The sequence below is a fragment of the Pituophis catenifer genome, unplaced genomic scaffold (assembly GCF_029215685.1).
Source record: "Pituophis catenifer annectens isolate HBS135680 unplaced genomic scaffold, rPitCat1.0.hap2 SCAF_2, whole genome shotgun sequence".
Lineage (NCBI taxonomy): Eukaryota > Metazoa > Chordata > Lepidosauria > Squamata > Colubridae > Pituophis > Pituophis catenifer.
Genome location: NW_027256882.1, coordinates 70,675,216 through 70,698,087, shown reverse-complemented (window position 1 = coordinate 70,698,087; position 22,872 = coordinate 70,675,216). Strand labels below are relative to the sequence as shown.

The 22,872-nt window shown below is 38.0% G+C and overlaps 1 protein-coding gene across 1 annotated transcript in view; it reads left to right on the top strand.

The window, feature by feature from the left end:
- Positions 1-17,935, top strand: part of MGLL (monoglyceride lipase) — a 103,983-nt gene extending 86,048 nt beyond the window's left edge. Inside the window, exons 7-8 of the mRNA XM_070936914.1 lie at positions 10,354-10,569; positions 12,887-17,935. Of these exons, the coding sequence (XP_070793015.1) occupies positions 10,354-10,569; positions 12,887-13,021 (351 nt within the window). The 3' untranslated portion in view covers positions 13,022-17,935. The remainder of the gene's footprint in view (positions 1-10,353; positions 10,570-12,886) is intronic.
- Positions 17,936-22,872: the final 4,937 nt, after the last annotated feature.

Below are 22,872 nucleotides of genomic sequence, written 5' to 3'. Positions count from 1 at the left end.
CAGGTAGTCCTCGACTTACGACCACAATTGAGCCCAAAATTTAAGTTGCTAAATGAGACATTTTTTAAGTGAGCTTTGCCCCATTTTATGATCTTCCTTGCCACAGTTGTTAAGTGAATCACTACAACTGTTAAATTAGTAGCCCGGTTATTAAGTGAATCTGGTGTCCCCATTGACTTTGCTTATCAGAAGGTTGCAAAAAGTGATCACCTGACCCCAGGACACTGCATATCATCATAAATATGAAATAATTGCCAAGCAATTGAATTTTGATCACGTGACCATGGGTCCTAAATAAATAAAAAAAAAAAAAACCTCATAAGTCACTTTTTTCAGTGCCATTGTAACTTTTAATGGCCACTAAACAAATGTTTGTAAGTGGAGGACTACCTGTATTACGGAGACTGAAATGGCCTCCTCTCCAGATATTTTTATCAGCAGTCTGAAGTAAGGAAGAGAAATCACAGAAAGGATTGTCTGTACTGGTTGATGGATTTGTGTAAAATCTGTGAGGTACATCTGATTCTTTCAGTCTGTGTCACCTTACCTTCCATCTTTCATTTATGCTAGAGGTAAGTGTTTTGATGAGAGTGAAGAAAAAAACATAAGATGAATCATTACAACAATAATGTTTTTGCCATGACTGTTTTGAAGGAAGAAAAGATAGGGTGTTTAGCTTGCTGTAGAAGCATTACAATACATTTAAATGATTTAGGTCTCTCTGACACAAGTGAGTATATGATTGGCAGATGTTAATTTATCCTTGCATTTTAATTTATTTATCAGTCTTGTATGCTGCTGCAGCTGCAAGTACCAGAGTCTCAATAGCTAACCAAATATAAAAATACATGCAGATTTTAAAAATGCCACTTTGTCAGTAGTCATGAAGTATATATAGTTGAGTACATATCCTCTTTGGCCATTTTTTTCTATTTTTTTTAAATTTTTTATTCTACTGACTATGTAAGTCCCATTAAAGATTAATGTATGCTGATGAAATTCTGATGTTGGTAATGTTGAGAGGAAGTATGACATCCGTATAGAAACAAAATACCACAAATGCAGTAATAATAAAATGCTCAAACATGTTCAGCCCATTATATTTAATACATATGTTTAACGTGAAGGTCAAAACATTAGTTTCAGGAAGATAAGTTAAAACACTTGGAGGGGGGGAATATTATCACAGATTTAGTTGCATGGATAAATCTGTCTTGGACCGTGTTCTGAACAATGGCCTGTTGATGTGGAATAAAAGGAAGGCAGGAGCATTCTGCCTCCCAACAAATTAGCTGAAGGACAGAGGCATAGTAATCCATGTACCAGAAATAAGTCATCTTAGAATAGAATAGAATTCTTTATGGGCCAAGTATGATTGGACACGCAAGGAATTTGTCTTTGGTGCATATTCTCTCAGCGTATATAAAAGGACAAGATACGCTCGTCAAGAATCATAAGGTACAACACTTAATGATAGTCATAGAGAACAAATAAGCAATCAGGAAACAAACAATATCAAGGATGCAAGCAACAAAGTTACAGTCATGCAGTCATAATGGGAGGAGATGGGTGATAGGAACAGTGAGAAGACTAATAGTAATAGTAATGCAGCCTTATTGAATAGTTTGACTGTGTTGAGGGAATTATTTGTTTAGCAGAGTGATGGCGTTCGGGGAAAAACAGTTCTTGTGTCTAGTTGTCTTGGTGTGCAGTGCTCTATAGCATCTGCTATATAACACTATTGTCATCAGTATCTAGGAACTCAGAAAATGCCATGACTGCTATTTATTCTCAGTAGAGATCGTTTAATAGAAATCAGTCCTTTGTTTTACTACTGTTATTATCTCAGACTTTCACGGTAGCTACTGTGAGGTTGAACGACTGCATAGATATGCAGGCTCTGGTCCATTCTCAACTGGGTCACTTTGTCTAGCCATACTTTCAGTCCAATCTACTTCACAGGGTGGGTTATTAGGAAGAGGGAGTTTGTATCCTGATGCTCCTGAATGAAAAGCAGGTTAACGGTTTAAAATTAATGCAGGAAATACAGAACTATGGAGAAGTGGCGGGCCTTAAACTTAATAGGAAAAAACCTAAAATAATAGTGAAAAATATGACAGACTCACAAAAAAAGGAAGTGGAAGACTTATTAGGCCTCCAGGTAGCTAAGAAAATAAAATATTTAGGAATATGGATCACTGCGAGATTCTCATCATTAAAAGAAGACAATTATATCCCTCTATTGCAAAAAATATATCAGGACCTAGAAAGATGGAAAAGGCTAAAACTGTCTCTGATTGGTAAAATAGCAGCAATCAAAATGAACATCCTACCTAAAATTCTGTTCCTATTTCAAAATATTCCGATAACCTTAGATAAAAAATTCTTTCTGGACCTGAACAAACATATTAGAAACTTCTTATGGGAGGGTAAGAAATCGAGGATCTCCTTCAAGATACTGCAAGGAAAAAGAAATTTGAGAGGATTCGGGCTCCCCGATTGGGAAAGGCGGCGAAAATAATTTGGATTAAGGAGTGGATCACGTTACGAAATAGGAGAATCCTGACATTAGAAGGACATGACCTATCAGAAGAATGGCATGCTCACCTGTGGGACACAAAGAACAAGAAAAAATCCTACTTTCATAAACATAAAATTAGGGAGACACTTATACGCACGTGGGAGGAAATTAGACAGAGGATTTATACTAAGGTACCTAACTGGCTTTCTATTATGGAAGCGTTGGCGGCCCCAAACAGGAGAGATGACTATAAGTTGGGCATGTATAAAGATATTCTTGATGAAAAGGGGAAGCTCAAATCTTTGGATTTATTGAGGGACCAGGGTTTCAACTTGGATTGGTGGAACTACCTGCAGATTAATTCAAGATTTCAAAAAGACAGAAACCAATTTGGTATAGAAGCCAAGCATGGAAATTTTGATAAAATTATTTGGGGAGTAGACAAGAAAATGCTAGCAAAAATATATAACTTCTTACTAAATGAGGATAGGGCAGAGATTATAGCAAAAATTCAGTTAAATATTTGGGAAAAAAACTTGGGATACAGATTAAATTTTTAACGACTGGGAGATGGCCTGGAATAGGAACTATAAAATGACGAAATCGGTAACATTCAGAGAAAACCATTATAAAATGCTACACAGGTGGTATCTAGCGCCAGCTAGGTTAGCGAAAATGTTTCCCAATCTCTCAGCCACGTGTTGGAAATGTGGAAAAGCGGTCGGCACCTTCTATCATCTATGGTGGACCTGTCCAGAGACCAAAAGGTTCTGGTCAAAAATTCGATATTGGCTATGTGAAATAACGGGACAGGAGATAATTTTATCTCCAGAAATCTTCCTTCTGGGTATAATCGGAGACGGCCTCAACAACAACAAAACTCAACTCATAATCCAGATTACAACAGCGGCTAGACTAGCCTTGCGAAATACTGGAAAAAATAAAACCATACCCTCAGAAGAAATACTAATAAACATAATCCTAGAGTTTGCAGAAATGGCAAAATTGACGAGTGAGATAAATAATGAGGAGAAATCTAAATATTATGAAGTATGGGGAAATTGGTACAATTGGTTGAAGAACAAGACAAAAACATGATTTTAGGATATGATTTGTTATGCACTTGAAGTACGAGCTATATTGCATAGAATATTGAACAGCTAAGGATGAAGTTTATTTGACGTATGATTTCGTAAATTGTATAAACACTGTGCCTCTGAAGGAGATAGAGATTGTATATTCTTTTATAACGGAAAAATTTAATAAAGTATATTAAAAAAAAAAAGAAAAGCAGGTTAAATAATATGACACACATAGTGACAAATTCTGCCTTTACTTTCCACATCTGGTGAAAGAATGTCAGTTGTCAGATTTCTGTTACAATACCTATTCTCACAAGGTCCCCTTCCTCTGTTTTACTCCTGAGGAGACCTTTATATTACGAGACTCAATGCCTTCAGGATATTAGGGAAGTTGTCCAATGAGCCTAATGATGTTGCCTTTATATAAGGCTTAGCTGTATATTTTTCTATGCTAGTATGAAAATTTAGATAAATTGCCATGCCAAAATGCCCAAGAAATTATATATGCAGTCAAAGCCAAATGATGTAATAAAATGATTCTGGATGCATCTTTTAAACAGATTAGTAAATGAACTGCTGTATTGTGTTTCTAGTAGCCATTCAACTTGAGATACATTCCTACTATACAGAGCAGCTTTTCAGACATTTAAGAACCTAAATTTTGACCTGGATTGTAACACCATGTTATTTTATCTGCTACTTTTAGTTTTCTTCTAAAAAGCAATATGTAAAAAGATCTGCAGTTTGACAGAAATAAGTCTCCAGCTTCATAATATCACCCACATTCAATTTTGCAGAATACAAGTTCAGATTGTGCTGGGAACAGCCACTATTTACATGTTGAATATATTCATCAGGCAGACCAATTTCTAGGCTCTATAAATATCATTGGGATAGTCTCCAAGAATTTCCTGATTTGTTTGTGTTCATAGCAGTTTGGTTTTTAAAGCACAAACTGAAATGTAGAATGATTTGAGACATTTTAGGTTTTCTTCCCCCTTCTGGTTAGTTAAATCAGATGCATAATTCAAAATCTCAATTCTTTTGTTATGTGCTGGAGAAGTGTTCCCCAACCTGGTGCCTTCCATAATTCTTTGGCTACTAATAAGGTTCAAATAAGATGGAACTCCTTAGAGTTGAAGTGTGAAACATCTGGAAGACAGTAGACCCCAAAAATAGGCCATATAAAAGATAAGGCAGCATTACTGTTCAACACAATTATTTTTGGTCTTGCCTCCCTTAAGGAAACATCTCCTTTATTGTAGTTTCAGTTGTAAACTGAAGATTGTGATCCTATTTCTATTTGAATCAAGATACAAACAGATGACTAGGTGGCTCAGTGGCTAAGACACTGAGCTTTTTGATCAGAAAGTTCGGCAGTTCTCCATAATGTATCGATGGGAGGTGCCAGGATGGGTTATTCTAGGCTCTAGCTCTATGGACTGAGTTGAATTTTCTGATGTTCCATCTCCCTGGTGACGTTCCTCAGTTTTTTCAACTCAGTCTCAGCTTATGGATGCTTTTTTGCTTCGCTCCAGAGCTTGTGAGCTGAGCCTTGGAAAACCCCCTGGACTTCTGTCAGATTATTTTGACTTTTTACTTGTAGTTTCTGTATTGGACTATGTTTCTTTGCAGCTGGGGAGGGCTCCGTAGCTATGGATTTGAGCCGGGGGGTGGCCCACATCGGCGCCTCCCACCCCCCAAGGTCCCTTCCAAGTCGGTTACTGTTAAATGGTTAAATGAACTTGCATTGTGACTACAGTACATGTGGGCATTCTGAATCAAGCCTTCTTCCCCACAATGAGGGCCTCTTCTTAGCTGGAAAAATATCTGAAAAACGTCATTAGTACACCAAATTTGAACATGGGGAACAGCCAAGATATAGTTCCTACACTGTGAATATAAGGTGGAATAATTTAAGACGTTATGCTTGGCTTTTTATATCACAGCAACCCATATCCAAGCTTTAATCCAGTCACAAGATGATGTAGAATAAGCACCATAGGTATAACAACCACATGGGAACAGCTAAGATGGTACTCTAAGAAGAGTTTTATTTGTTTTCTTTTGTTAAGAGTATATAGATCTATCAGACAATTAAATATTATTAATGATACATTTATATTGTATTTCTACAAGCAATACGATAAAAATCCTATAATATGAAATAATGTCCAGTACAATTGGAAATAAACTCTATGAAAAGTTATCATGACACCAAAGATGATTAAAATCATGGTAAAGACCTCTTGATCTTTTTTTGGGTCTCACATACAATAAATCAAAGATACTATATTATCTTCTGTTTATTTAATTTATATATTGCATCTCACATGTGTGTCTCTGAGTGGCTTACAAAATAAAAAAAAATTATACAGTAAAAAACAATAGTAAGAAAAATAAATAAAAAACAAATTAAAGCAATTAAAAACAAATGTAAAATATGGGAGAGTACCAATCAACAGCTTATATAATCGTTTCATCTGTTCCATACCTCAACGGGATTGCTATACTGATACAGAGCCACTATAGAAAGCTAATGCTCTATTAACAGTTTTTAATTCAAGACAATTCTCATAATCTACATCAGTGAAGTCCAAAGGACACAACTAATTTGGATTTGCAGGGCAAATATGGTCTGATGTTACTGAGGAGTATCAGAGTGAAAAAGTTTTATTAGCTCAAAAGTGATAATAGGACCTAAAGAGGTTCTTAGAAATCTCCAAAACAAAATCTGAAAGTATTTTATGAAAAGAAAATAATAAAGCGTACAGAAGTTATTTTAAAGACTGGGTGGAAGTCAACTATTTCCACATACATGTTTGCACACATACAGATATATATTGCACTCCACACTGGTTCATACTAAGCTTGAGGTAGTAATTTGTAAATATATGCTGAAGGCAGAAACTACTGTATACATTAGAAATCTTCAAACAACTATGACAAATACTGGGATAAATCTATTCCCCATTTAGCAACTATGTCATTGAGCAAACGTTTTTACAAATGTTAAAAAAAAAACATTTTCAGACCAATGTGCATTTACAATCAAATTTTGTGCGCTTTGCAACACAAGGTTTCAGTGTGAAACTAATTAAGATCCGATCACTTTCAGGCAGCAGCACAGCCTGATATAAGGTTCTAATGAACTAATTAAGGTTGCAGAGCTGAGCTTGTTAACTTGCTTGCTTAAGCAATCTCTATCCTGTGCAGAGGGAAAGGACTGATCAGGTGCAGGACTCTGTCCAAAAGAACTTTATCTAAATGACAGGGCAGCAACCATGATCTTCCCAGCCTGTCCCTTGAAAGCCACATGTTCATTTAGCAACCATTTAATTCCTTGTTTAAAGGCGAGGGTGTAATGCATATGAGCTTAGCTTAGAGCAGGGGTGCCAAACTTGCGTTGTCATGTTGTCATCACGTGATGTGACTTTTTTTCCCTTCGCTAAAACAGGGATGGGGGTAGCCAGCATGTGACACATTCAACCCGCAGGCCACGAGTTTGACACCCCTGATTTAGAGGGAACATTGAAGTGTTGCATAAATTCTAAAAATTATTAGTATTTCCAGGTCAAGAAGCAGAATTATATTAGCATTACAGTTATTGTATCCAAACTGGGAAAAAAACCAAGTGCCTGCCAGATTGTAATGAGGAGTCATATCTGTTTGCTGTCACCTAGCGGTAGCCCAGATTTTTATAACTTAGATATAGCAATTCTATAATTGGCAAAGTAATCAAAAACAGAAAATGTGATAATAGCAGTGAAACCACAGCAACCATATATGCTTTTCTGGAATTAAACATGGTGTAATTACCCAAAATAGAATCCAGATAACAGAAATTTTAACTGGAGATTTTCATTTGCTGGGCTACAGCAACAACAACAATAAAATCCAGATTGGATATTAAAAGAAATTTATGTAAATAAATTAATGGATGGAGTCACATTTAAAATATAGTACAGTTCTGATTATTTCATTCTTAAGTATAAATGTCAGTGATAATAGCCAATAACTACAGGTAATCCTTTGTTTAGCTACCACAGTTGGGACCAGCACACCTGTGAAGATCATAAATGTGAGGCTTAGTTGCAAAGTTACTTTTTCTTCGCAATCTTTGTATAAAGTTGCAGATTGATTGCAGTCACTGTACAGGGCACTCATTAAATAAGAACTGCCTGTACTGTAAATAGATTTTAAACGAAGCTTACACATAGGTGTAGTATTCAACGCTTCTGTAGAAACACTAAGGGGTAACTTCTGTACACAAAGCATGGATATCACCATTAAGTTATTCCGTTCTTCTCAATATCCTGCCTTTAAAGGTGGTTGGATGAAGAGAGAATCTGTGGTTCTGAGGTTTTTTTTAAAGTTATAAAAAACTTCAATGAAAAATCTTGACTGTGTTCGTTAATAGTATGCAAAACTGGGCAAACGATGCTTAGAGAAATTAATCAATGCAGACTGAATACTGGAAAAGAAGAAATGTAATAAAAAAGAAAGCTCTTTGACTTGTTCTTTCTTGCCTTTCTGCATCCCTCATTAAAATCATCATTATCTTCCACAGCCTTTCTCCAAAAGCTCTCCATTTGCAACACCTCGCTGACTCTTTCAAATATGTTCATATTTACGCTAAATCAGAGTTTAAAAACCAGGTGTAATCTCTAGCTATTTTTCTTCTGTTCTTTCACTGTGTCCCCAGTCATGTAATGTCATACTTGGATCAGTAATTTTCAAAAGTTGCACATCTTTTGAGTCTCTTGTATTTCTAGGAGTTTTTAAAATATCAGTATAATATCAGGGTTAGGGGTCAAGAACAAACAAAAAAAAAGCCCATCTCCTAGCATTTGTGGCTTTGTACTGGAGTGGCGAAGGGAGTATGTCATACCAGTTTATATCATTTTACTCTGTGGGAAGGGAACGTCTGTCAATTCAACCACCCACTCCTTTGTGATTTTTTTTTTCCTTTCAAGAGTGCTTCAAACTGCTGCTTTTTAGTAAGTGAAACAGCTTAGAGTTATGTTGCCTCTGTGTATGAGATGCTGTGGAACAGCACCAAACAACTGGGCAGTTTTTAGGCTAGAGTTAGTTGCTAAGTAGCTGGAACAACCCAGCACTTATGTGTAAATTGGAAAAGAAAAGGCAAATGGATTTGGGTGAAAATGTCAGGGCTGCTATGAAAAATGTCAGGCTGCTGCAAAAAAAAGAGTTTACACTTTTTCTGTTAGCATAATTTTATTTATTTATTTATTTATTTATTTATTTATTTATTTATTTATTTATTATTGTATTTATATGCCGCCCTTCTCCCATAGGACTCAGGGCGGCTCACAAGATAAAACAACACGACAATAAAATGATATTAAAATAATCCAATTTAAAATCCCCAAGCAATTAAAACTCCCAGCAGATCAGGGAATTTGCTGAAAAAGCCATGTCTTCAGGTCGCCGTGGAAAGTGCGGAGGTCGGGGGCCGTCCGGAGTCCAGTGGGTAACTCATTCCAGAGGGTCGGTGCGACCACAGAGAATGCCCTCATCCTGGGCACCACCAGCCGACATTGGCCGATGGCACCCAGAGGAGGGCAATCCTATGTGAGCGCACTGGGCAGTGGGAGGCCAATAGGTGGTGGTCCTGCAAGTATCCCGGGCCCATGCCATGAAAGGCTTTATAGGTAAGCACCAGCACCTTGAAGCGGATCCGAAGGACCACTGGCAACCAGTGCAGCTCGCGCAGGAGTGGTGTTACACGGGAGTAACAGGAAGCTCCCGTAACAACCCGCGCGGCTGCATTCTGGACCAGCTGGAGCCTCCAGGTGCACCCCAAGGGCAGCCCTATGTAGAGGGCATTGCAGTAACGAAGGGCATCCCTGTCTAGGAAAGGGTGCAACTGGCGCACCAGGCGAACCTGTGCAAAGGCCCCCTTTGTCACGGCTGTCAGATGGTCCACCAAGGACAGCTGTGAGTCAAGGAGGACGTTAAGATTGTGAACCCTTTCAGAGGGAGTAAGTAACTCCCCTCCCATCCAAAGTGATGGGGACACTAGATCATGAGAAGCCAGCATCCACAGCCATTCGATCTTGGAGGGGTTGAGTCTGAGCCTTTCCTACCCATCCAGACCCGCACCGCCTCCAGGAAAGGGCATCCCTTTCTTTCTTTCTCCCTTGCCCCTTCCCTGACCACGTGTGTGCAAAATAAAATCCTTCTAAACAAGGGGTGTCAAACTCGCAGTGGGCCAGATGTGTCACACACTGGCCACACCCACCCCTGTTTTAACAAAGGGAAAGCCGCAATATGTCACATGACAACAACGTGACAACATGAGTTTGACACCCCTGTTCTAAACCAAATGTCTTCCCTTCCTCATCAGTTCTGGGAGTTAAAGTCAACAAGTCATAAAAGGGCCATAGTTCCCCACCCCTGATCTAGAGAGTTAGATTCCCTTCTGCCATTTACCAGTGGGCACTCGTCTTTTGGCCATTCGTAGTAGTCTGTGTACTGTGAATTGCTTGGACAGAGTTCTTTGTCAGACATTGACATACATTTGAAATAAGATTAAAAATTAAGTTTCAAATCTGAACTCAAAGGGGAAGAGCATTTATTTTCAATCTAATCAAATGTGAAAGGGTATGTGACTATTAAAATGTATCCTCTTTAAAAATATTTCTTCCAAAATGGCAGAAAAAGTGTTTATCAGAAGTTGATTATTTGCTGGCTAAAATGTCTGACATGTCATTTTACTCCCAACAGGTTGAAAATTACCGTTCAGACCCCCTGGTCTATCATGGCGGCATGAAAGTCTCCTTTGTCATTCAGCTACTGAATGCTATTGCCAAAATCGAACGCTCTCTCCCTAAACTGTTTCTCCCCATCTTGGTGTTCCATGGTTCACCGGACAAACTCTGCGACATCAGAGGGTCTTACTTGTTGATGGATACTGCCCCAAGTCAGGATAAAACATTCAAGGTTAATTTATTTAATTTTTGCAGGATCAAACAAGTATTGTTTCTAAAGTTGTGTTCTGTTCAATGATTCAGATGTATTGTCTAAGCAGATATTTTACAAAATTATCTAGACCTAGGCATGATTTAGTTTTTCAGGTACTGAGAAGGCTCGGATGAAATAAATTTTGGGATGATATTCAAGTAAAACTTTCAATTTCTTCCATTCACCATAATTCAAAGCCGATTTACTAACTAAGAGATTGATTAATCCCATTGCTTTTAGCAGGACTTAAACATGAGATACATTCACTCAAAAATAGCAAGTACAATGGCTGTTTATAAAAATCTCACTTCTATAAAAATGCCCAGAAGAATACATAAAAGAAGCAAGTTGCATTTCAGGAGATAGAATGAATCAGTTTTCGTTAGCACATAATTTTTAAATCAGAAATAGATATAAGAATCCTCCAAAACTGCACATGGAAATAGCATAGAACAACAACATCAAAAAGGATTATTTAAAATGCATGATCCATCCCCTTGGCTATTTCAAATTTGTGTATTGCCAATAGACAAATACCGTATTTTTCAGAGTATAAGACGTACCTTTTTCCCCAAAAAAAGAGGGTGAAAATCTGGGTGCATTTTATACTCCGAATGTAGCCCCACCCAGCTTTTCAAACAGAGGTTTCCAAGGCTGAAAAAAGCATCAGAAAAGAAGCCCCAAACAGAGCTTCAGAGGCTTTTTTTCTGAAGCTCTGTTTCGGAGGCTTTCAGAGACAGGAAAAAAAGTTTCTGAAACAGAGTTTCAGAAGTTCAGAGGCAAAAAAAAAAGCAAGGCACAGAGCTCACAACCAAGGAACCTGTTGCTAAAATTCACCGCTGGGAACAGCTGGGGTATTCCGGAAAGCCGATCCATCTGCTAATCAGCTTTTTTCTTATTTTCCTCCCCAAAAACTAAGATGTGTCTTATACTCTGGTGCGTCTTATACTCCAAAAAATACGGTAACCGGTTGTCTAAAATGGTATAATTTTTCCTACTAGAAGAACTCCAAAGTCCCTTCCAACTCCCTTGTTCTCTTCTCTGTTAAAGACTGTTAAATCCAGTCTCTACTGCAGCAACTGGACACATTGAAAACATCACAGTGAATATATTTAGGAATTTTCCTTAGGATTTCTCTTGTGTATACTGTAAATTCTGAAACGTGATTAGAAGTTCCTCATGCCATCCTTTACTATTTATAAGAAGTATTTATAGATTTGAGTTGGTGGAACAATGTACATTTTAAAGACAGTATTATTACTTGACAGTAGACGTTTATGGATGAGATGACTGAATTCTAACATAACAGATGACATGTAAATTAAAAAATGGTGCATTCTTTACTTAATATTAGAGATTAGCAAAAGATAGTTTCTACTTGAAATTTGCGAATAAAAAGAGATTATATAAGAAGACAGGGTGATGAGTGTAACTAAGTATATAAAAAATATTAAATGTATTGTGTAGATAAGGAACAGATTAGGTTATTTTTCATAGAGTCACTGGGCATAGAGGGTTATTGTGAGTATACTGAGTAAATGGGCATTCAGACAGGAAATTCCAAATCAGAAGAGAAAATAATGGAGGTATTAGGAAAAAAACCACATTGTGGCTGGAGATAAATAAAGGCACAGGACTAAAACAGATGGAAGGAATGAAAAAGTGTTGTAGATGTAACATTTTAAAAGTTGATTATCTTTTTCTTGGTGTCATACATAAGAGGAAGAATATACAGAGCAGGCAAAATAGGGCATGAAATACTTAATGGTATTTCAATGAATAAAAATATTTCAATAACACTTGATTAATCAGATATTTGAGATGTTTACCAGCAAATGTCTTCTAGCAAATGAGCAGGATTTTCTAAGCTGTTACTAAAAGTTTTATAAATATAAACATAAATATGTATGAAAGGAGCAATCTTCAGTGAAATTCCTGCATCTATGCCCCAATGTGTTTAACTCATGGACACTAAAAGTATTGGAATGGAGAAAGTGTCTCTGTTAGTGCTGCTTAGCAGTGTTATACAACACATCTGAGCATTAAGGGAAAGTATGTGATTAAAATATTCTAAGGTACTAACCACCTTCCTAATAAGCAAAAATTTACAAATACAAAACTCAAGATTGCTCACTAATTAAAGATAATACTTCAAAAATTGGGTTAATTAAATAGCTATAGGACAAGATGTGGCCAGATTTGCAAATTAAAATGGCACAAAAGGCATATATTAGAAGAATGGTCTATCAGAAGTAATTTGCAATGTGCCTTCAACTTCCTTTCTTGCATTCTGCAGGTATATGACGAAGCCTTCCATGCTCTCCACAAAGAGCTTCCTGATGTGACTACTTCTGTTTTTAAAGAAATAGAAACATGGATTGGCCAGAGAGCAGCTGAGGAAGCCCACCAATCTAAGCAAAAGCCACTCTGAAACCCTATGTCTGGTGGTTGGGGTATACTGGGAAGGGAAGTTCTTTTTCTTTTAACAGCCTCTCTTTGAGGGGAAAGGTCTTATAGGGGCTCCTGAATTAACTTATTTTTTTACAAGAAATTGCTGTGTAACCCGGCGTGGGATGGGAGGAGAATGCCATGCTCCATTTAAAGCCCTTACTCTACAGAGGAAAGAGCTAGCAAAGACATTAGTATGGACATCCCAGCTGGGAGTGCCATTGTATTAAAGGACTTTGTCCAGTCTTTCACCAAACCTAGTTTTCGGTTTTCCCAAGGAGTTCCTGAGGTGCTGAGGTAATTTTTTATATTGCAATAATTTTTGGAATGTTTCAAAGTTTGGCATCTTCCACAGCATTCTATTTTTACTCTTGCCAGATTTTAATTCTTCCCTCCTGTTCTTTGAAATTTTTCAAGCCTTCTAATAGGACAAGTCTATGACAGACAGAGATAGGACTAGGAGGCTGAGGAATTTAGAACATGTCACAACATTCTAATATGTATTCCAGTTAATCTGGCCAAAGGATTTCTCCCCATACAAACCCCAATAGCCCTTGAAAGAAGAGACCATTTGATAATAGAAACGGCACAGTTTTGCACTTTGAAAGGGTGTAGTTTGTACTCAGACCATTAACATTTAGCCCCAGAGTTGATACCATGGAGAAATGAGAGTTTGTAAAATAATGTATCTAGAAGACTTAAAAGCATTGAAAATATGCTGCTGCTTCCAGAAGCCAAATCGTTTTTCAGTGCAAGAAGTGTAAATACTTGGGCTGCTTTTTTGTTACCTGTGCTACAGATAACTTAAAAGTATAAAACTGAAAGTTATATTTAAGAGAGAAATAATAAAAAAATAATATATAAAGTTTCTGTAGGTTTTCAAAGATATCTTAAGGAGGAGTGAAGGAGTACAATATGGAATAGATGCCAAGGCTGCCATTCCTTTGCCTAATAGCTTTTATGCCTGAGAACTGCCTTGTTATATATAGAAGGCCATTCATTGCCACTTGAAGGTTAGGAAATAATTCCTTTGTTCTCAAATTCCTGCTCCTACTCTGACTTAGAAGTTGGCGAGCCATTAGTGACTCTTGGAAGGCAAGGAAACCAAAGAGAAAGAAGAAAGAGTGGGCCTAACCTAACTGTGCTGCAAGAATCCAAATAGATACAGATAATTCTAACTCTCTACTGCCATCTAGAAGCTATTTGAACTTTTGCAGCAAGAAAATAGTAGGTAGGCTGAAAAAAAGGGCTATTTCAGCAGCCACAGGCAAAATTCCAAATAGCACTTAATCAGCAGAGAAGGTTACTGCTGAAAATTGTTGTGGAAAGCCAATTATTATATAGGATATACAGTGAAAAGAATAAGATGTGCATGAAGGAATTTAATTAGGGCTTCTAGATCTTGGCAACCTTTAAAAGGCTGCACACAGAGAGAGAGAGAGAGAGAGAGTTTTCTGAATCTCTTTGCTTCCATCTACTGGTCATTTTAGAGTTTTGCAACCTAGACATAAAGGTTTGGTGCACTTATGAATGGGACAAGGCAGCCGTGCACTCTCAATTTTATCTGATGTTGAGGTTTCAGCCTTAATTGTGACTAACTACTTAATTAATGCATAACAGCAACATTAGAAAACATGAGGGAGCTGCCCATTGTAATCAAATATTTGCTATGCAGCAAGTAGCATTTTCATGAGTTCTTTTGGTGGAAGAAATTCTATATTATCTCTTGTAAAATAGTCTTTTCTTATCATCCATTTTTTTAATTGTAATTCCCTACACTTTTATTCATGAGAGGATTCAGTACAATTTACAGGCTACTTCTAAATCTGAATTTCCTGTGTAGAAAGCCTGATGTTCTACAGAACTAGGCAGCTATTTTTCCCCAAGAAGCAGTAATCCCATTTGCAAACATCAGGCATGTATTCTCATAATTTTGTTGCCTGCATGTGCTTTCTGTGTAGGAAAGATGTAATATTTGAAGTCTCCTTCAAATATTCCAGTTGATGTGGTCAGTGTGAATTGGAAAGGAAAATATGGCCTAATAGATGCTAGGATATAACATTAGTAAAAACATGAGATTTCCATAGTTCTTAATTACCAAAATTAGGATGGATGAGATGAGAAGCTGAAGGAGAGAGAATGGTTTACTTTCCAATATAACAAAGCTTTAATATCTGGTTATTTGGATGCAATTGTTACTCATCCTAGAAATCAAGTAAGTGGCTGATTCATAAGCGCAGATTCATTAATTAATTAGAACATCAGAGCTTGGTAGGTAGTAGAGATGCTAATATCGCTAGTAAGTAACCCAAAGTCGGGGGGGGGGAATCTGCTTTCTAACCGGTGCTTCAATTTTTAATAAGATCTTTCTAAGGCATTGCAGAAAAAATACTACACACAGTCCTGAAAATAAGGTGTCTTTCTGGAAACCAGCTCTTACACTAAAGACTATACCAATGGTGCAGTTTCGCAATTCTTAGAATGTACTCTCTGGCTAATCTTCCAGTTTGGAAGTGGGAGAATCACACAGTATCATTATTAGAGGTTTTTAACTGAGCCCATGTAAAACAGAGTTGCGCAGATTAAAACAGTTTGACATTCCACCTTGAAAAATAATTTTGTATTTTCATGGGCAGCTCCAAATCTATTTTTTAAGAATAGTAGTTGGGATGAAAAAATGCAAATGACTATTAGATGGCAGCAAAATAATAACAGCTTTTTGCTGTTGTACAGTGATCATTTTGCATTTCTGCAATCCAGATATGTTTTAATAGGTTCTATTCCTTCCTCTAGTAAAAATGCAAGTACTAGATGCTTAATAGGGCTTGCAGAGATCTGGAGTTGATGGGTAAAATTTGGAGCACGTGATGGTGTCATGCGCTGAATCACATTTTGCCTTTCACATATGGCTCTCTACACAGCCGTAATTCCAGATATAATAATCTGCAAACAAAGCTTGGTAGGAATAACAGTTGCCTGCTTTGTGCCTCTGTGTGCAAATCATTAAGGTGCCTAAAGTGACAAGCCTAAATTAATTCTTGGTAGCATGGATTTTATGGATCATTCCATAGCACAAAAGAAAGATCCTGCCCACCACATATGGGAAGCTACTGTAACTTGAGATGTCCTTTTCCCATTCCATGAGCAGGACTGAGGATGACAAAAAGTGTCTCTTCAGGGTGTGTGTGTGGGGGGGGAAGATAGGCCTTAAAAAAGGGGGAGACTTGCTATACTATGGAGCTAGCAAGAGGTGTATAGATATGGAAACAAGGATTCAAGGCAATCATCATAGAAATTATTCCAAAGATGAACAATTTAGTTTAAGTCTTAACCTGTCCAAGTATATTGGGATTTCAGCTATGGTGAAATATATCTAGACCAGGACTACTTGTTCTGGACCGCAAACATTTAAAAACGGAAACACCTATACATAAGGCAAGATATGACTTTACTGGTTCCTTCTTACAGTCAGAAGTTTGAAGATCAGTGCCTTTGAATAACTTTGTTGAGGGAGTATCTGCTGCAACTCCTGAGTTCTGAAGCAATATAGAAAGAAGAATTAGAAATTATATTCCGCTTTCAGCAGAGTTGTGTGGACTAGAGGGATAGATTTGAAATAAGAGTCTGAATCATAAGGAAAGTGGGAGTTACCTTTCAGTTATTTTAGAAGAGACATATTTGTTGGGGCAGTCGGAATACTGTCCATTGTCCCAGAGTCCCTAATCCTGTAGGCTTCTTCGGCTTTTCTCTCCCAAGAAGCTTGGGAAAGAGCAATTGATTTTTGCCAAGTTAGATCTTACCCCTACTGTATGTGAAATCTTACAGTTTTACTTTTTTTTTAAAAAAAAAAACTTAAATAATTACAATTTCTTAAGATTGAATGTAAAAGTGGCATTTGTTTGAAAATTAAGTTCAGGTTCTTATGTAAAACTGCAGCTTTTTCAGCTGAAGTTAAACTTACTAATTATAAGCTAGTTTAAATAAGGAATTGGAGAATTTGCTATAGAAAGGTGATAATAGACTTTTAACTTGGGGAGTGGCTGTTAGGTTGCCTCCCTAAATATTCCTTGCCACCCTTCTTGGCATATATTCAATAAGTTTTCTGTCTTTCTTTCTTTCCTCCCCCCTTCCCATCCTTTCAAGGCAGTTCTGAACAGAACCAGAGGTGGCTATGTTAAGACTTACACGGGACCAAAAGAAAAACATACTTTAAATCTGCTTTAAAGCAGCTGAAGCAAACTGATACTGTCCTGATTTAGAGCTGCACAATTTCTGTTCTACCAAATGGTAGTATAGCCCATAAAGTGCTTGACATATTTTATATTTCTACAGTCCTGTAAATCTATAAGTCTCTTTGATGGACCTTTATACATAGAGACAGGTGAATTGAATTTGGATAGGTAGGGTATAAATTCTATAGGTTGAATCTACTGTAAAATCTACTTGCACTGGAAACAAAAGAGGTTAACAGAAGCAGCTAGAGAGCTGTATGTTTGAATGCAGACAGAGTCTGAAGACAAGGTTAGAATTGTATCAGCTCCAAGTCACTGCTGATACATCAACAGTTTCCCCTTGAGAGCATAATTCCTCTGACAGCAATAGTTGTGTGTAACTAATGTATATCACTACTATATGCAACAAATGTGGCATGACAATTTACCTATTCATAACATGTCTGGAACCATGTTTTATAATGAGCCTGCTCTTTTTATATTAGTCACACTATCACTTTGATGACATGACCTTATCAAGATACTTATTTTTCCAAGTAATTTCTGATTACTGTTTCTTCTTGTTTTGTTTCTGTGCTCCAGTTTATTCAGTACTATACACTCATATATATACACACATTTGAAATACTTGTACTTAAAGCAAGGGTATGTATAACTTAGATACTTTTGAGGAAAAAAAATATATGAAGATTAATAATAAAAGATAAGTTTTCTGAATATGGCTTATTTGATATTATTTCTATTCATTTAGTTACTGTCATTGGCATCCTTCAGTCTCAAAGGACTATGGTATCGTGCTCTGGAAAGAGGTCCTAAAACAGCATCTAGTGTGACTAAAAAGGCCAATTTGAGAGTGGCAATCTCTTCCACACCGAGGGCAGATACATTCTGTCCCCTGCCCAGCCCCCAGATTTTACTGGTTCCGGGTCTGCCTCTTTGCCTCAGCCTGCCATACAAGTATCTCTTCGAATTGGAGAAGGCCATGCTGCATCTTTAGCCTCCAAGCTGAACCATTGGAGGTCAAGATTTCCCAGTTGTTAATGTCCATTCCCAAGGCCTTTAGATCCCCCTTGCAAATATTCTTATATCGCAGCTATGGTCTCCCTATTACAGTATCAATTACAGTAGGAAGTTCAGAAATAAAGCTTTTTTCACACAGAACAATAGCCATGCGTTGCACCAATCTATTTTTCATACATAAAACCCAAAGTCTGCACCAGGCATGCCTAGAACAGAATCCACAGCAATATATTTTTCCCTAATACCATGTTATGTGCTTTGGCTTCCTAGCAAAACTGTTTTGAAAAGCAGGATGGAATAATAAGGAATTGACCTGGTCTGGAGAACTATAACTGTGTGTTTGAAAAGAAAGTCTATAAAAGTTGAACTTAATTTTCCATACAATATGGAACTTGTTATTTCTAAGGTTATCAGAAGTTCCACATCCATCCCTATTTTAAAAATGTTGAATACATCTACAGTTTTTATTGACTCCATACTTTTCCCAGCATTCACACCATAATGTGCTTGTTTATACAATTTTTATATCGTCCACAGATCGCTATAGATGCCATCTATTCTATTAACATGCATAATATAAAAAACACAGCAGCCAAGATCATAAAATAACCAGCAATAAAGCCAAAAGGCGAACCTTCACACACCCGAGGCCCAGGCACAAAGCCAAATTTTCGGAAGGCCAGTAGGGCTGGGAGTAATCTAATCTCGGTGGGAAGGATGATCCAAAGGATAGAGCCAGAGCAAAAACGAGTCTCCTGGACCCCACAATGTGACATCCAGCAGGCAGCTCTCCTACTGGACCAGTTCCTGCCTGTGAAACTTTTTTATTCTTAAATACTTTTGGAATTGCTTGGGGAATTATTATTATTATCCACCTACATTCCAAGCAATTTGGAATGATACATGTAATGAATTTAATTTAATTACTGAAGAATAAAAAGACACCAGCTATTGCAAGTCTGAGTTCCAAAAAGCTTGACAAAATGAGTCTCAATGAACCAAACTATGGTCCAGCTTTGTGCTCACTCTCATACATCATAACTATACAAATAAGAAAGGGAAACATGAAAAGGCAAGCACCTGCTTCAGCCCTTCCTTCCCAAATGCCAGATATGTGGTTTGTCAGGTACAGATTTTCTTGGCACTGACCGTGTGACCTGAAAATAATGATAACATTTCAGATACCCATTTCATCATTTATATGACAAAGTCCAAGAGAACAGGAGGGAAATAACTTGATATGTATACACACTGCCTCAGCAACTCTATAGAATAATTACTATCCTGTTAAAAAAAAAGCCATTTTACTCAACATTCCATGTTTTTTAAAATTGATTGTGAGATACAAAAAAATATATTGAACATCATCCAAAGTGATTTTGCCTGTTGGTCCAGAGGCAGACTAGTATAGGCGGATGCATCCCCTGATTCAGTGCAGAAAAAAAAATATTTTTGTAACTGAAATATATAGACGTGCAGTCTTACAATCACTGTGGGAAATCTATGCATAAATATTGAAAAATGCCAAATTCAACTCTGATCTGTTCCCACTAGAAACAAATGCAATTGCATAATAATCAAACAAATGCTAGCAGGAAGCATCTTTTGCCCTCTGTTCTTCCAGCTTGCTCATTGTTTTTCTTCCCCAACTGGGATAGTTTTTCTATCCAGAAATATTGTATAAGATGTGTTGAGACTGAAGCATGGAAGCCAGTACTGTATTTTAAGCAGCTTTAATCAAATGCAGTTTAACTATGTTAAAATAGTTTGTTTCATCCTTTGAGGTGACCACATGCTACTTTCATCTGGCATTTCTTGAATAGCAAAAAATATTTTGATGAAGAACTAAAAAACCCGGCCTACCAACATTTATTATTTATTTATTTATTTATTTATTTATTTATTTATTTATTTATTTATTTATTTATTTATTTATTTATTTATTTATTCAATTTGTATGGCGCCCCTCTCCAAAGACTCAGGGCGGCTCACAATGCATTTAAAATCATTTTAAAAAACATTTAAAAATTAAAAACATTAAAACTCATTCACACCATTCATGGCCGGATCTCGCCAGATCGCAAGAGCGAGATCAACAGCCCCAGGCCTGCTATAAAAAAAATTATAGTTTTACTATGCATAATGCATCCAACTCCTTCAGCCATTCTTGATTTCCCCTTATTTTTTAGCTGATCTTATCAACAGCCTTACATTTTCATATACTATGTAAGAGATCATGATGCAGGCATTTTTCTCTAAGCTATATATCAATTACCCCTGAAGAAAATTTGCTATACAAAATGACACGAAGTATTTCACATACTAATGCCTGATAGTTCACACCAGTTTTTGGACACATTTTGAACATTTCTATTTAGAATGAGTCTGCAGCTCTAAGAAATCTGGCTTTAATTTACTTCACGTTTGTTTCTGAGCATTCAGAGCAGCTTACAGAAAGTCGTCTCTATGCGCTTTCTGTCATTTCTGAGAGTCAAGGAGAGCTGAGAGTGATGCACCCAAAGGAACCTACTGAACTTGGGACCAGGTAGGTATTACCAACTTCAGTTTCCTGGTCCAACACCTATACCCAAATGATGGCGAACCTATGGCATGCCTGCTCAAAGTGGCACACAAAGCCATGTCTGGGTTGTGGTCCGCCAGCAGTCTGCGGAGCTGGCAGCAGAGTCAGACTGTGAGGAGGCTGAGGAAGAACATGGGCCAGTCCTGGAGGCTGGGGAAGGCCCGGATGAGGGCTCTGCGTCAGAAGCAGAGATGGGGCCAGGGCCATCTGGGAGTGATGTGCAGACTCCGGAGCCTCCAGAGGCTGACAGCAGAGAGGCAGAGGAACAGGAGGAGCCTGTTCCTAGTGCACGCATGAGAAGAGCTGCCAGAAGGCAAGAGCAGCTAAAGCATGAGAAGAGCTGCCAGAAGGCAAGAGCAGCTAAAGCAAAAAGGACAACTCAGGAGTAGGGACAAGAAATGATTGGCCCCTCCCATAAGGCTTAAAAGACCAGCAACAGCTCTTGGGCTCTTTGTCTGCATTTATTTCTTGTCAGCGTCTTCTGCTTCTGAACTTTTGCCAAGAAAAGCCTTTGGCAGGTTGCCTAATTAGACCAAGGTTGGTGATAAGGCTGAAGAATTGTGCTCTGAAGACTTTGTTTTGAATTAGTTTGGACTATGCTGAGAATGAGTTAATTCTCAGCTGTTTTAATAGTCTGTTTGTTTTCGAACTGATTGCATCTGATAATACCTACTTGGGCCTGGTCACAACAATGTCGCCCGGCATCCATGGCCTTGCCTGTTTGTCTTCCAGGTTTCTGGCACGCATGCACATGCAACAATCAGCTGTCCTTCGAGCGTGCAGCAGTGCTGAAAATGGGTGCCAGCTGATCGTTGGGCGTGCATGTGTGCTAGAACCCGGAGGTTTGGCTTTTCCAGAGTGCAGCCTTGAGCATGCACACGCGACATTTCCGTGCCAAAAAGGTTCGCCATAACCCCCCTATACCACTATAGTACATCTTGGTGTATAGTTTGCAGGACCACCAAACTCTCTATAGTTCCATGCTGTCCTATTGATATGCCAATATGAACAATAAAAATGCAGCATTGTGGAATTATTTTAATGAGGGAAAATAGTCCCCATTTTCTTCATACCAATCTTCCTAGAATTTAGGGTGTAGGTAAGAGGATGATGAATACATATACATAGCATACATATGCCTGTTGGTGTGCAAGCAACTTTGCAGTGCCCCCACCCCCCATCCTTCAGGGTCCAAAATCCTGCAGTTTTCAATCAACAGATAACAATCTCAGACTTTGAATGTCAGCAGTGCCTGATACAGGATGGCTCGTTCTGTCCTGCAGCAGCCATGATGCCTCAAAGTCAGATGAATAGGTGCATACATTGAATGAATGAATGAATGAATGAATGAATGAATGAATGAATGAAGGAAGGAAGGAAGGAAGGAAGGAAGGAATGGGTGAGTGGGTGGATGGATGGATGGATGGATGGATGGAGCTGGGAAGCTGTCCTTTTCATCCCCACTTCTCTTGTACAGTATACATAAAAGCTCAAAACCAGCACTGGTGGCACTTTTAATTGTGAAGGGGGGCAATGAAAAGTACACAGGAGAAAAACGACAGGCTCTGTTTTTGCAGCTTCCCAGACTCTGGGAAGTCATTTGCATGGTAGAGAGAATTAAATAAGTAAGGGGAATTAACTTAAACCCAACCAAACTCAGGTCTTCTGAGGACTAAATCCAGCCTCTTCTTGACTAATAAAGAAAAACCACCAGATTCTCCAGCCTCTGGGCCCAATTCAGTACATGGTACCAATGGGACTTGTATCTTCCTTCAGCTGGATCAGGCCTACGCTTGATTTAGTCCAACAGTTTGTCCTCAGTCAGCAGCCAGATGGTCCTGGCAAGTTCCTAACATGCAGAGCAGGCTGGTAATGGGCTTTTCTCCTCTATATTCACTGCCCCCAAAACCCGCCCCAGCAGCTGGTACTCAGGAGTCTGCTGCATCTAAAAAGAAAAATCCAGATTTTAGCCATCAAGATTAATGGACATTGATTGACCTT